Source organism: Lissotriton vulgaris, chromosome 3_1, assembly GCF_964263255.1.
Source record: "Lissotriton vulgaris chromosome 3_1, aLisVul1.2, whole genome shotgun sequence".
NCBI lineage: Eukaryota > Metazoa > Chordata > Amphibia > Caudata > Salamandridae > Lissotriton > Lissotriton vulgaris.
The window spans coordinates 88,397,520-88,412,487 of NC_141689.1; the positions used below are offsets into that span (position 1 = coordinate 88,397,520).

Genomic DNA, 14,968 nt, shown 5'->3' on the forward strand with positions numbered 1-14,968 from the left:
AATGTAAACCATCTCCAACCTCTGGATGTGTTGTGTTTCCTTGTCTGCGTTTTTGTTTTGCCCACTGACTCTGCTGAGGGTTTGAGAGGATAATAGAGATGTTTCTGTGGGGACCTGCATAACACTTGTATCGACCCCATAAGAGTGAGGGATAATGTGTTTGTTATTATTTCTGACAGATTTAAGCACCTCAAATGATATGTTTCTGCAGCCCTTTCGAGATAGGAGTGGAGACTGTAGGACCTGATTCACAAAGCTATTTCGGTATACAAGCTTAGATTATATACATAATTCTTCTTTGCTTTGCCCTTGTAAAAATATGTACACAAATTAGGATTTTCGTGTAAATCTAACGCCAAGAGTGGGGGAGCGAATGTCCTACAAGTTTGTGCACACAACAAAATAATGTACTTGCTTGCAGGTACGGGGAAACCTTTTAAATACCCATTCCCACCCGAGAATAAAGTTAAGAGTTATATTCAGGGCTACTGGAATTATGCAGAAACTGCACAATAGCATGTGTTCCTGCTTTTTTTTAGTAACTTTTGATCTGTATAAGCTAGAATCAATGTTTATGTTTATATATGAAGCAGGTTATGCGGCAAATTCCCAAATTTCCGGAGAACACAGCACCATCAAAATTGATTAATTCCAGTACCCCGGGATATATTCCAATCAAGGGCCCTGGAAATGGTGTAAATGAAGGGCACTGCTAAAATAGTTTAGACTTTAGTTGAATGAGTTTCTCAGCCAAAATATTTTTGGGAGGAAAAATGATAAATGTTCAATTGCATCCACAGGAAGGTATGTCCCCATTCCCTTCTTAAGCTGTTTACAATGGTGCATGCAGGAATGTGTCCAAATAGTTGTGTGTTGGTAGTTCACAAGAGCTCGCCTCCTCCTGTCAAAGGTTTTTAAGTTTTCTGTGGGAAAGCTTTGTAATTTGCACGCATATAATGTAGCAAATCTAACATGCATGTTTCCGATTTTTTTTGGAGGGGGGGAGGGGAGGGGAGTTGTCAGTTTTGCAGAAGTGTTATCTGCCGAGCTGGCCAGCAATGTGAAGGGTGCGTGGACTACAGAGTTCTGCTTATTCATTACCTTTACTGAGACCCTCAGACCCTCGGCTTCAAGGCCTTTTATACGTTTTTAAGTAAGTGCACAGTACATGGATGATCAAAACTAAGGTTACCAATTGGCCTTGGCCCGGCCGGTACAGAAGTAAGCAAGATCGCTAAAAGCCCATATTTTTAGCTCTTATCTGTGCATACTTCAAACAGCAAATGTAACTAGAAAGCATTTCTAAATGTATTCTAAAGCTGTGTTAATGATCCATTGATGATAATTAAGGAAATCAAAAGACAGAAAGGTGATTTTACAGATGAGTAGATACAATTTTGTTCAAGGTCCTATTTAGTATCAGTTGTGTTCGGTATTATTTAGCGCGAACTAGACCCGAAGGTATCGGAGCGCTTTACACGTGTGGTAACCCTAACCAACGACACTCGGGGCCAGAACAATATTCTAGTGTCACATGTGAAAACTCACGAGCGGTGTTAGGAATGAGAACGTGTTATCTAAACACCAGTGGTGTGGTGTGTCCTATGAGGAACAGAGTGTTGGTTCATCTCTTATGGCACCCGTGCCTCCGTATCACCCGGTGCCCTGCTCCTCGCTAGTCATGATGGACGAGCCTCCTCCGATCCTTATACTTGAAGCACTACAAAGCACCCCATAAAAAATCACACATACGATTAGTAGCAGTACTATAGATGTTTGTAGCTACTACTAATAATGTTTATTGTTGTCATATTTTTTGTTCCTGTTTATTCCCTTTTCTCATTCATTATTAATATTATTATTATTATAAAATAAGTTATAAAATAATAACGTATATATTATAAAATAAGTTCCTCCAATCAGTTGTTGCAGGTGGGGCCCCCGGTATTACGTTTTGGGGACTGACACTCATTATCAGATTTTGTCCAGAGCAAAAGAGTGAGAAACAAACAAATAGAGGGTGAAGGAAGAGAGAGACAGGAAAAAAGAAAAAAAGGGAGTAAGTACCGATGAAAAAACCTGCATTGACACCCGGTACCCCAACCTTCGATCGCGCCAACCGTGGGCTACTGAGCAACACACTTTGGGCACCGGCAGATTCTTTTACAAATGAAGCAGATGTACCCATCGTCTCAGGCTTTATCTGTTGTACAGAAAAGCCGTGCATCAGGGGAAACGACTGAAACATAAAATGTAATCCGTCCAGCATGCCGAGGCTACAGTACATTTCTTTGCTGTTTTTATGATGCGAACTCGCTCTTTACGCGAGGACTAGTTACATTACAAAGAGACAATGATGGAAATTGTTTTGTCTGTCATTTTAGGACGAAATCGTTTTGTTTTTCTTTTTTTAGGCCCTGGGCAATTAAGTTATTTGCCCATTGACGCCGAGACTCGAACCTGGTGCCCCAGTTCCAATCTGGGCAGCTCTGGCCTTAGCGCCTTACGAAGAAGCATGCTTCTCACTAATACGTTTTATTTTGTGCACCATTCAATTGTATTTAATATAGCGCTTACAACTCCTGACGAGGCTATAAATACGATTCTTTTCATTAGTGCTCCCACTAAAAATTAGTATTAGTAGTACTAACAGTAATGCTGTACGTATAAGTAAGAGGGGGCGGCCGTGAGTCTGAAGCCCCGTGAGCCCAATGGGTGTTGCGCGCCTGGTGTTGATCAGCCCACAATTGTTTGAGTGTTTTACTGCTGGTGATAGCTTAACACTCCCGGAATCCTGTACAGCCTTTGGCGCTGTAACGCGCTATCTGGATAAACTGGCAGCGTAGCGAGGAAAGCAGAGGTTGGCGCACAGATGCTGTACTCACTGGGGACGGGTGTATCCCCGAGGAGTTTAAAAGCCGAAGGACTTGATCCGTAGAACACCCACCCACCGAGCAGAACAATCCACCACCGTGCAGGTTCCTTTGATATCTTTGGTCTGCCCCAACTAGTTTGGTTTGGGAGAAGAGGTTGCACAAGACTAGCTCCCCTCCATGCCAGACCCAACTGTTCCTCCTCAGAAGGCCCCACCTTCCTACTCCTCATGAGTAGGAGCCCAGTCGCTATTGTTTCCCGAACTGAGCCTACTCTGGGAAATAAAATCTTGTTCCTCTTTACGTCGAGCCTGGGCAGCGCTTGCGCTGCTCTGTCAGCCATGCTGTATTGGAGTATGTACTTGAAGCCCTGTGTACTCTGCGCCCATATTGGTTATTGGCTTGTGTCACTGTCCTTCTTAAATGCTGGAATCTGATTTGTTATTAGACTTGTTAGTTCCGCCTTAGTACCGCGTTGTCTTGATTTGTAACCTGTTATATTGACAGAATCTTCGCACTCGTTTTGTTTGTATTAGGTGAGTACTGGTATTTACGTGTATGTAGGTGCTGAATGAGATCTCCCTTCCGAGTCATGGGAGTCAAAATGAAGAATATGTTAGCGCTATTCCAACAGGGAACGACGTCCTCATAAAGCACTCAAAGGAGATTTCCTTCAATTTTAAATTCTTTTCATCGATTTTTATTCAAGAATTATTCAAGAATTTTCTTATTCAAAAAGTCAGTTTTCTTTCATGATAACATCATTTTAAACCAAAACAATCAAACGCCCAATGCATTTCGGGCAAAGGCCCTTCTTCAGGGGCATGGTAATTCTGTAGAGGAAAATAACACAACTATATTACAATCATCAGACCTTCAAATAGTATAAAGCGAAACAACTATTAAATTAGGCGTGTTTCGAACATCATCTCATTTGAAATGCATTCTCAATACAGTATACAAAGTATTCGTCATTTGTGTACCCACTGAAATCTAATAAAAAGCGGAGTGCAACCAATACAGTCAGAACAACGTGTTGAAAGCATCAAACAGATAAAACAAGTTTGTGTACCTGGCCGGCTCGTTTGTAAATGGGTTGATAGTACCATTTACAAACGAGCCGGCCGTCATTACCGGTATGTAAATAACTGACACGCATATGTGAAATTGCACAATCTATTTTTAACACCCGAAACGCTTACCTTAACTCTAATCGGTAACCATACATTTTGCAGGACATTTATGGGCTGATGTTTCAAAAACATTGTCAGAAGGATTTACCTTGATAACATTACCCAGGTACGCAAACTTGTTTTATCTGTTTGATGCTTTCAACACGTTGTTCTGACTGTATTGGTTGCACTCCGCTTTTTATTAGATTTCAGTGGGTACACAAATGACGAATACTTTGTATACTGTATTGAGAATGCATTTCAAATGAGATGATGTTCGAAACACGCCTAATTTAATAGTTGTTTTGCTTTATACTATTTGAAGGTCTGATGATTATAATATGGTTGTGTTATTTTCCTCTACAGAATTACCATGCCCCTGAAGAAGGGCCTTTGCCCGAAATGCATTGGGCGTTTGATTGTTTTGGTTTAAAATGATGTTATCATGAAAGAAAACTGACTTTTTGAATAAGAAAATTCTTGAATAATTCTTGAATAAAAATCAATGAAAAGAATTTAAAATTGAAGGAAATCTCCTTTGAGTGCTTTATGAGGACGTCGTTCCCTGTTGGAATAGCGCTAACATATTCTTGATTTGTAACCTCCCATGAGGACAAGCCCTTTTACTTCAGTTGTTACACAGTACTACTTTTTTAGTCTTTAAGCACTATTTTGTTTGAGGAGTTTCTCTTATTGCAAGTGGCAGGAGGGTCTCTCTTGCCCTGTTGTGACCACCGGCTTGTTTATTTAACTCGTAGCAAACAGGGCGCCCCTTCAGGGGCCATGGGAGACAAAAGGGAGCAACTCAGCGATTCCATCAAGCATTTGGAATGCAATAGTTCTCGCATTTGCAAGAGTTTAAGCTATTGGCATTGTAAATGACAACGCCTTTTATTTATGTTTTAAAAACCAATACATAAATAAAAGGCATTGCCATTAACAATGCCAATAGCTCAAACTTGTGTAAATGCGAGACCTATTGCATTGCAGATGCTTGTTTTCTTTCGGACTAAGAGACACCATGAATGTTCCTGACCAAGAAGCCCCACCAACTATTCTTCTTAAAAGGATATGGAAGCAATTAATAAAGGCACTGCAGGGGGGAGTGGTACTTGTATATCCTCTGGTTTAAATAATGCATGTGAAAAATGTAATGGGAAAATGAACAGCTTGTCATCAAAACTCATGTCTGGTATGTCGCCTTTGTTAAACGTACCTGTCGAGAACAGACCCCCTAGTGATTATCTATCCCCCACAGTAGCCCCGCCTGAATTGCCCGTGTCAGCCCCCGCGAAACCAGCGTCAGACCTAAATAATAAGCCTACTATTGTCACACAGGTTACAAAACACGCTAAGGCTGTTCTCCATTTACCCCCAGAAGCATGCCCCTATGCCATAATTTTAGCTGGCGTACCTCCACTTAAAGATGATCAAAACGAGTCTTGGGGACCAACATAAAAACAAATGTTTTGACTGGCTGTGTAAGTATAAGGGGTGAGGTGGGAGATTGCCAAGGATATTTTGAAGGTGCGAAGGGTGGGATGGGTAGGGCCTTCAACTAAGAACATTATGGGCGACTGTATAGTCGTGAATTTTAAGCACCCTTCCCTGGTGAAATGGTTATTGAAAATCCCAACTGACCTTTTTAGTACCCCCACAAATATTACCCTATTACCATTGGATTTCTTTTACAGATCCCCCCTGAGAACATGTAATTCAGCCATCCCGTTATATTCTACATATAACAGGTTCACCGTTTTGTCTGATTTGGAGAGACAGGACTGGCTATCAAATAAACCTTTGAATATTGTAGTAGGGTCAGTGGAACCGTTGTCAGGTTGTTCAGCTGTTGTTGAATCTAGGTCCATTGACATCAATCAAAAAACTTGCTTGGTAGAACCGTCAGCAATTTGTCCCGTCACTATTGATCCACGACCTTTAGACCAAACCTAAATATACTTAGCTGCAACATCGCAGGTCTAAAAGCTAAACTGACTATAGCATAGTGGATTAATTTGGTTAGTAATTTTGTCATCTTACTGTTCCAAGAGACATGGTGTACTAGTGGCTTGTTACTTGAGGGATTCGTTTGTTACAATAATAATGTACCCAGCCCTGATTTTGATCGACCAAGTGGGGGACTATCCATATGGATAAAGATTACTGCGGCCAGTAATATAAAACCTTTGGAGACAAATGATGGGAATTTTCAGGCTATGATTTATTCGCAGGGGATCACGTTATGTTTAATACATTTTCATAATAATGATTTTACATCACTGCCCAATAGGAATTTTATTAATTTATTTGAATTTATTGATAATCTGGTAGACGTAGAGAGGTATGGCAAATTGGATGGAATTTGTTTGGGGGGGGGGGATTTCAACACCCATTTGTACAATAGAATAGATAAACCTGCTGTCACACCTGTCCGGGTAATTTCGTGCAAAAGAGGTGAAGAACTGCACAATTACCTATCCACTCGGGATTTAATTAATGTAATGGACAAGGTTGGATGTGAGTCAGACAAAGGCCTGTTGCCTACCTATGGAGGTCGTGACTGTTCATCTACCATCGATTATGTTTTTATATCTTTCTCCCTTGAGAATTGTTTAGTCAAGGCTGAAGTCTTAGGCACTAGCTACAGTGACCATAACCCAATCTTGACAACTATTAGATTTTTAAATAAATTTATAAAAAGGAAAGAGATAAAAAACCTGGTAGCATCGACCGACAAACGCAAAGTGATTTAGAAGGGCATAGATAACAAAGCTTTACTTGCCCGTACCACAAAATCTTATCCCCTATTAGTGGAGATGTGTTTTTCTAATACATGCTCGGGTACAGAGATTGTCCAGGCCTTCACCGGGTTATGTAATGGAATTAAATGTGAGATCTCTAAACCTGTAAGGAACCTGGGCAAGAACCCTAGATGGTTTGATGGCACTTGTTCCCGGGCCAGCAGAGCACTTCGCGAAGCATTAGCTGGTGAACCGAGGGACATGACTCGAGTTAGATTACTGACAGAGCGCTATAAGAAAGCAACCAAATTATGCGCAGAGGAGATATTGAAGGAACGGTGGGACTCCCTTGCCTGCGCTGCCACTCTCAAAGATGTAACTGGGTTTTGGAATGAGGTAAAATCGATGCGGTCTATGGGAATAAACATCACTCCCCTAAACTGCAATATAGCCAGTAAGTCATGGGAGGAGCATTTCTCAAGAATATATACAGTTCCCAAATAATCATTGACAGTTATCCCCTAGCTACTAAGGTTGCAATATCATTAAGTGAAGTTGAAGACGCAATACAACAAAGTGCACGGAATAAAGCCCCAGGTTCTGATGGTTTGTCAATTGATCTTATTAAATCTGAACCCGACTTTTGGTCCCCTCTTTTATGTAACGTTTTTAATATTCTGACCAATACTCCAAAAACTTGGCCATCGAGTATAATTGTGCCCATTTTCAAGAAAGGCGATAGATCTAACCCTAGTTGTTATCGCCCAATATCCCTGATAGATAAAACTTTGAAGATTTTGGGCAGGGTTGTTTTTAATAAGATTAGGAATTGGGCAGAGGATAAACACATTTTAAATTGTCAGTTTGGTTTTAGGAGTAATGTTGGAACTGTCAAACAGTGTCTAAATTTGAATCTTATATTGGGCAAATATACCGTTGCTAAAAAAGTTCCTTTATATTTGGGTTTTATGGATTTAACCTCAGCCTTTGATTTTGTTAATCGATCACGCTTATGGGAGATTCTTTTAAATTATGGGTTGGATGTTGCACTCGTTCCCTTTTTGGCATATTTGCACAGAGACCTGAAAGCACGGGTAAGGATTAATAATGAAGGAGAGGTCTCCAGGGATATTTTAATTGGCAGAGGGGTTAGACATGGGTGTGTTCTAGCCCCTCTGCTATTTATCCTTTATATAAATAAACGAAATAATTTCCTGTCCAAATTATCATGTGATGTACCTAAAATTAATGGTAAACTTTTTCCCGTACTTTTATATGCGGACGATGCGGTCCTTATGGGCAGCACACCAAAAGCTTTACGCACTTTAATTTTGGGTTTTGTATCTTTTATGACAGATTTGGACCTTTGCACTAATTAAAAAAAAATCTTATATAATGTCCTGTGGGCCAAAAAAGCACTGTAATGTCGGGAAATGATTATCTAAAAAGCGCTAGCACTTTCCCCTACTTGGGCTTAGTTGTTTCAGACTCAGGATCATGGCAACCGCAAGTAGCCCATGGTAGAAATAAACTTAGTAAGGTGGTTAATTCTATCATTAGCATGTGACAGCCCAAGAAGGTAGAGGTGGTGATACCCCTATTACAGATTTATAAAACTCAATGTCTGCCAACGGCGACTTATGGCGCCGAAGTATGGGGGCATGTAAATTGTAATGGGATACAAATTGAGGAAAACAGATTTTGTAGAAATAAACTAGGGGCACAAATGTCATCTCCTACTTACATATGTCACAAAGAATTACATTTACATTATGTGGAGGATTTTTATTAAATCCCGACCAGCATTCTAGTTAAAGATATGGCGAAATCCTGCTGCAATTTTAACTCAAGAAATTATTATAGATTGCCTTAAATGTGATAGGGGTAAAAGCATACCCTGGCGCAGTGCAGTACAAAATAGCTTAGCCAGTGTACAGCTAGAACATACCTTTCATCACCCTTTAGTTGTAGACGGTATAAATCTAAAAACAGTGAGAGGGGCATTGTATGACCTATACCGTAAAGAAAGAGGAAATACTGAGCTCTGTAAACCATCAATTATTAGATATTTTCCTATCTTGGTGTTATCAAGCAATGATTATCATATGCCACAGGACTATCTCAGGAAAAACATTGGGAGATGGAACAGGAGTTTGCTTTCCTGTCTCAGGGATAACAGAATAAAATATTCACTTTGTTTCCCGATTGGTTTTAATAATAATCTGGAGGAGTTGTGTTGTCCATGTGGCATTGGTTGCAAACAAACACTGTTACATTTCTTGTTCTTTTGCAAATTTTATGTGAGATACACCAAACAATATTTAATCCCCTATTTTAAGGCAAATGTGATTATTGATTATACTCTGGTGTATCAAGAAATACTGCAGCTAGGATGTGATGACATGATTTTTCGAGTAAGCTCATTTTTGCAAGCTGTGGTACGTTCACAAGCCTCTATGAATACACCTTAAAACATGTTATATACCTGTAATCGCTCTTTTAATAGGATTTAACAAATATGTAATAGCTTATTTTGCACTTAGTTGGAAGTTTACATTTGCTTATTTTGCACTGTTTTTTAAAAAATTTTAATGGCAAATTCAGACGCAATACAAATTCCTGCAGAAAGACAAAGTACAAAATGTATCATTTCATATCATAACTTGAGTACCAGAAATAGTATAAAAACATATAAAGTATCAATGGCATAATAGGAATAGACAAAGAGAGAAATATAAAAGAAAGGAAGAAAAATACAACCCAATAGGATAGAAAGGAAGAGGCCGGGTAAACAGGAAAAAATATCAAGTTATTTAATCACTGGCAGGATCTGAATATCCCCTCTCCTTAGTATACCACCTAGAGATTGGGTCCCAGATCTGTGCTCCAACTACTCTTACTTTTCTACCTCTAGTAGCATATATTGCAATTTCTTGTTTATAAATTGCGAGGAATCGGCTTAGCCACATCCGAAAAGTAGGGGGTTCCGGGTCTTTCCATCGAGCTGCGAGAATGATACGAAAAACGGCATACCCCAGAAAAACAGCCGCTTGTTCCTCACTGTTATGACCCAAAGAGTCATCATGGCCTAATATATACAGGGTTAATGAGTCTCTTATCTGATGTCCAAAGACCTGGGCCCAAAACTCCAGTATCATGGTCTTTAACCTTGTCAGTTCCGAGCATTCAGAGAACATATGTAATAGGTTGGCTGATGGTTGATTGCATCTTGGGCAGTTATCGTCGGCCCGGAGACCCCAAGCAAATAATTTTGCCGGTGTGTAGTATAAGTTGTATAAAACTTTATAATATTGTGCTTTTAAGTTCGAGGCTATAAAATATTTTGCCGAAAGAGCAATTGAGAGATCAATATCAACATTGGGGTTTGCTAATTTTACGGCCCAGGATTTTTCGGTTCGTTCAAGATCATCAGGGGTTTTAACCATCAACATCAGATATAGAGCCCCTATTCTTGTAGATTTTTTACCAATAACTTCAAGAAGTGACACATTATCTAATACAATTGTTGGTATAATGTTGCGAATGCTCGAAAATATTTGATAATATTTGAGAAAATCATAAGTGGGAATGGAGTATTTTTCTTGGAAAGATTCAAAAGAGGTGGGGATATTATGTCCTAAAAAGTCACCAACTGTGCTGATGCCTAGACGCTCCCATCTCTGCGTGGTAGTATCATTAAGAGAGGGGGAGATAATCTTGCTATGCCACAAAGGGGTATATTTTGTAAAAGTGGGAGTAGATAGGTATTTGGCAATAGCTTTCCACACAGCCCATGCATCTAGAACTGTCTTCAGTTTAATTTTTTTATAATACGAGGACTCTACCTGCCTTAAGAATAACCCCCTGCACTTATCCCCAAGGCTGAGTTCATAAATCGAAGGAATGTATGAATCTGGGGGCGATGAGATAATTTTTTTACCAGTCAGTAGGGGATCCATTGATTGGATTAATGTTGCCCATAGATATATTTTTAGGTTAGGCATAGCTAGTCCTCCTCTGTCATGAGGTAACGACATCAGAGGGAGGGCTCTTCTTATCTTACCATAACTCCACATAAATTTAGAGATGGTAGAGTCGATGGTTTTAATGAAGTTAACTCCAGCCAGCAGCGGGATTGCTCTAAAAAGGTAGAGAATCCGTGGAAAAATATTCATTTTTATATAGTTTGCCCTTCCGATTATAGATAGGTGTAGGTTGTCTATTCTTTTAAGGTCTTTTTTAATTTTATCAATGAGGGGGGTGTAGTTCAGATAATTAATTTTATCCACATCAGTAGAGAGGCATACTCCTAAATATGTAGCCTCTTTAACTTTAAGAGGACTTTCATATTGGATATTTTTAGTAGCTAATACCATAGTTTTATCTCTATTTAGGGAATATCCTGAATAAGTGCCAAAGGCCTGGGTTACTGATTCAATTTCTAGAATTGCATCAGCAGGATTGGTGGTTATGACGGCAACATCATCGGCGTATGCCATGACTTTGGTGGAGTATGAACCTACATTCACTGGTTGGATTGAGGGTGTCAAGAAAAGTTTCTGAATAAGGGGATCTATATATAGGGCGAATAATATCGAGGAGCATGGACATCCCTGCCTTGTACCTCTTTGTACCTCAATAAACTCTAACTCAGCACTGCATATAGAAATTTTTGCCCTAGGGTTGGTATATATGGCTTTAATGGCTTTAATGAAGTTGTTTCCAAAATTCTTTCGTTCCAAGATGTTCCAAAGAAACTGCCATGATACACGATCGAAAGCCTTTTCGGCATCGAGAAGAATCATCGACATCTCGCCCCGTGGCGCCCATGATATCAAAAAGGGTAATGGCTCTCCGGGTATGATCTGTAGTGCCCTTTCCGGGAATAAAGCCGTGTTGCCAAGGGGATACGAGATGTTTGATGACCCCCCTCAGCCGATTAGCTAGTATTTTGGCGTACAGCTTTGAGTCAGAGTTTATCAAGGATATCGGCCTATATGATGAGGGGAGATGAGATGGTTTTCCTTTTTTGTGGAAAATTACTATATTCGTTTGTTTCCAGGAGTCCGGTGGAGTTGAGTGGTACTGTACTCCGAGAAACAAATCTAATAAAAAGGGTATTATTTGATTACCTAAGATTTTGTATAAATCTAGGGGAATTTTATCAGGGCCAGCCGCTTTACCATTGCAAGTTCGGATAGGGCAATCTCTACCTCCGTAACTGTGATTTCTCTGTCCAAATTAGCTTTGACACTATCATCAATCATAGTGCTTGCCTCTTGATCTGGGAGCCAGCTGTTCAAGAATGTTGTAATATCGGCATCACTATGATAGAGTTTCTGATAGTATTTTTGGAATACGTTTACAATATCCTGCGTGGATGTGTATTCCTTGCCCTCAAATTCAATCATCTTTATGTTACTGTATGATTGTTTTTGGCGTGTTCGTAATGCTAGCTGCCTACCAACATTTTCCCCTGATTAGTATAGCTTGGTTTTATTTACCTGATAGGTTTCGACAGCTTTCTGGATTAAAGAATTATTAATTTCATTCTTTAGAATCAGTCTTTTTTAAAGCGAGGCAAGATGGCGGCGGATCTCTAGACCGCTGTGAGACGCCCTCTGACCAGTGCCTTAATCTATGGGCTAGGAGGTGCTTGGCAGAGAATGAGACCTACGGAAGAGAAACGCTACGCAGAGCAACTATGAAAGTTTGATAAACCATTGTGAATACTAAGAAAAAATACGAAGATATCATCACATATGGGACAGAGGTTATAAATAATGGATGGAACCTACCCGGCAGGATTAGCTGATCCACCATCTTTGACAGGGTGGTCCTGTTCACATCTACATCTGGTGGCCTCGGTTCTCGGCTTTGCGGTGCTGAGACTCTTTTCGCGGCTCCAAATAGGCAAGGACCTTGCCAGTGTTCAGCGCGAGGGTAGCAAAATACAGAAGCAATCCACCATCGTGTTGGAAGCAGATTTTGTTGGCCGCACTGAACAGATGGCCCTGAAAAATGCAGCAGCGGTCGCAGCCGCTACCAAGACTCGAGCGGCTAAACAGGCTCTTCGCGACCTCAAACTGGCAGCGAGACGCGCTGGAGGATCTGTGACAGACGAAGGTGTCGGCCCCGATGATGCACGGTTGCTGACATGCCAGAAACATCCCAAGGTGGCAAAAATTCCTACCACACCGGGCCCGGGCCCCTCGGTGGTGGATCTACTTTGAAAAACGCCTGCTGGCCCCGCTCCTGCAGTGATTGCTCCCACCCCCTCCGCTCACCACGCAACAAGCGGGACGCTGAATACAGCGGCTCCCGCAGCTCTCATCAGTGCGGATTCGCTGTCTGTTCCTCCTGCAGTATCAGCCTCGGCCTCTGGAGCGTGTGTCTCAACAGAAGCTGACCCAGCCGCGCTGACACAGGGGTCTGCATACACCCAGGTGAATGGGGGACCAACGGACATACCAGGTGTCCCTGGTACAGAAACAATTCCAGCAAGGCCAACAACGCAAGCAGCACCAGCAGATGGGCATGGACCAGCGCAGAGAGATCAGGAACTGATCCAGAAGGAAGGTAGGCCTGCAGTTGAATTGCACCTTGCACAAGTTACTGCTACACCCACCCTCCATAATGTCATATCTTCTTTGAGCCCCAATACTACAGCACTAAGTCCAGTGCAGCCCCAGACGGATATTTCGCCTCCTGAAACTCTCTCACCTAGCCTAATTGATGAGGATGCCAACTCTCTGCAGCATCTAAACAACGAGCTGGTTTTAGCGGTCCCTCCGTGCGATCTTAAAGGGGGGACGGGCATAGCTTCGGATACAGATAAGGAACCGTCTGAGTTTTTTACTCTCTCTGAGGGGCTTGAGGATCCCAGATGGTCTCAAGATCTGGACACAGACTCAGACTCCTATTCCTATTCTGATCTTCATACTGGCTCTAACATTATCTCACAGGAAAGCGACCCTGACGCTGCAGTAGGCGAATCCAGAGATAGGAGGCACACAGTGCTAAGAAAGAAAAGAAGTCATCATGGCGCCCATGGTTTGCTCTGGGACTATTCTCCAGCAACAGCTTCTAGCTCGCAGGATCCCTCTTCTAGAGTCCATATCGAAGGCACTCCCTCTCTTGAGCAGCAAAACGCCACTTTAACATCTGTTATGGACACGGTGCTGCAAGCGATAGCTTCCCACAGAGAACAGACCTCAAAGGATGGGCGTAGGGCTCAACAAGCATTACACAAAGTTCAAGGCGTAGTGCGTAAACTATCCAAATCAGTTGCAGCCTCTAATGCAAGATTGATCGACATGGAGGATCGTATAGTAATTAACGAAGCTGAAGCCACTGTTGTTAAAGAGCAAGTAGATGCTCATGATGCAGAACTTAAAGACGTTAGGTGGAAACTGGAGGAAATGGAAAATCGTATGCGATGCAATAACCTCCGAATACTAGGTATTCCGGAAAACATTGAGGGTGACAATATACGCACATTTGTGATCCAGCTATTCAAGGATACATTCCCCGAATTGACCACATGGAACTGGGAGTTAGAAGTCCAACGCGTCCACAGAACACCATTTACATTAAGGGCTTCAATCTCACAGGGCAAATATCCTAGGGCAATCTTAGTATATTTTGGAAATTTTCTTCTCCGTCAAGCTATCGCTGATGAAGCAAGACCAGATGCCCATCGATCTAGAGGTGAAATCTCATACTTTGTAAGACCTGATTTCTGCCACACCACAGTGGAGCGGAGGTGGCGGCTCCGTCAACTGATTAAGCCCTTTCTGGAGAAAAAGACTCAGGTTTATCTGAACAATCCAGCCACGCTTAAAGTTATCTATAAGGGCCAAGCCAAGTTCTTCACCTCGGAAATCAAAGCAAAGGACTTCCTAGACAGTCTGAAATAAAGCCATATCTAATCATTTCTTTATGACATCGGGTCGCATGTTGCAAACTCGGTGGAATTAAATCCAACCGATCGATATACAAGTCTAGGACCTAGAAATCTATTTGACTCTGGGAATAGTTGTAGAAATATCCTTAATGGCATTACATATACGATATTTCTAGATATTTCCTAACCGGTTCTGGGGCTAATCTAGCCTCTCAGATTCAGAGGTAGCTGGCGCCTCATCTGTACTGATTGTTTCTGTTAAGGTCTTTAATGTTC

General features: G+C 41.3%; 2 protein-coding genes across 2 annotated transcripts in view; both read left to right on the forward strand.

The window, feature by feature from the left end:
* VAX2 (ventral anterior homeobox 2) overlaps positions 1-14,968 on the forward strand; it is a 469,611-nt gene that overhangs the window by 17,463 nt on the left and 437,180 nt on the right. The gene's annotated exons all lie outside the window — the stretch shown is intronic.
* On the forward strand, positions 12,570-14,705 carry LOC147726006 (uncharacterized). Its single transcript, XM_086962719.1, has 2 exons — positions 12,570-12,987; positions 13,153-14,705. The coding sequence occupies exons 1-2, from the start codon at positions 12,570-12,572 to the stop codon at positions 14,703-14,705; spliced, it is 1,971 nt and encodes a 656-aa protein (XP_086818845.1).

Excerpts from the sequence above, each read along its gene's own strand:
- LOC147726006 (XM_086962719.1), top strand. The coding sequence starts at position 12,570 with ATGGATGGAACCTACCCGGCAGGATTAGCTGATCCACCATCTTTGACA. Across the intron at positions 12,988-13,152 it reads AAAAATTCCTACCACACCGG|TATCAGCCTCGGCCTCTGGA; the intron begins GCCCGGGCCCCT and ends TTCCTCCTGCAG.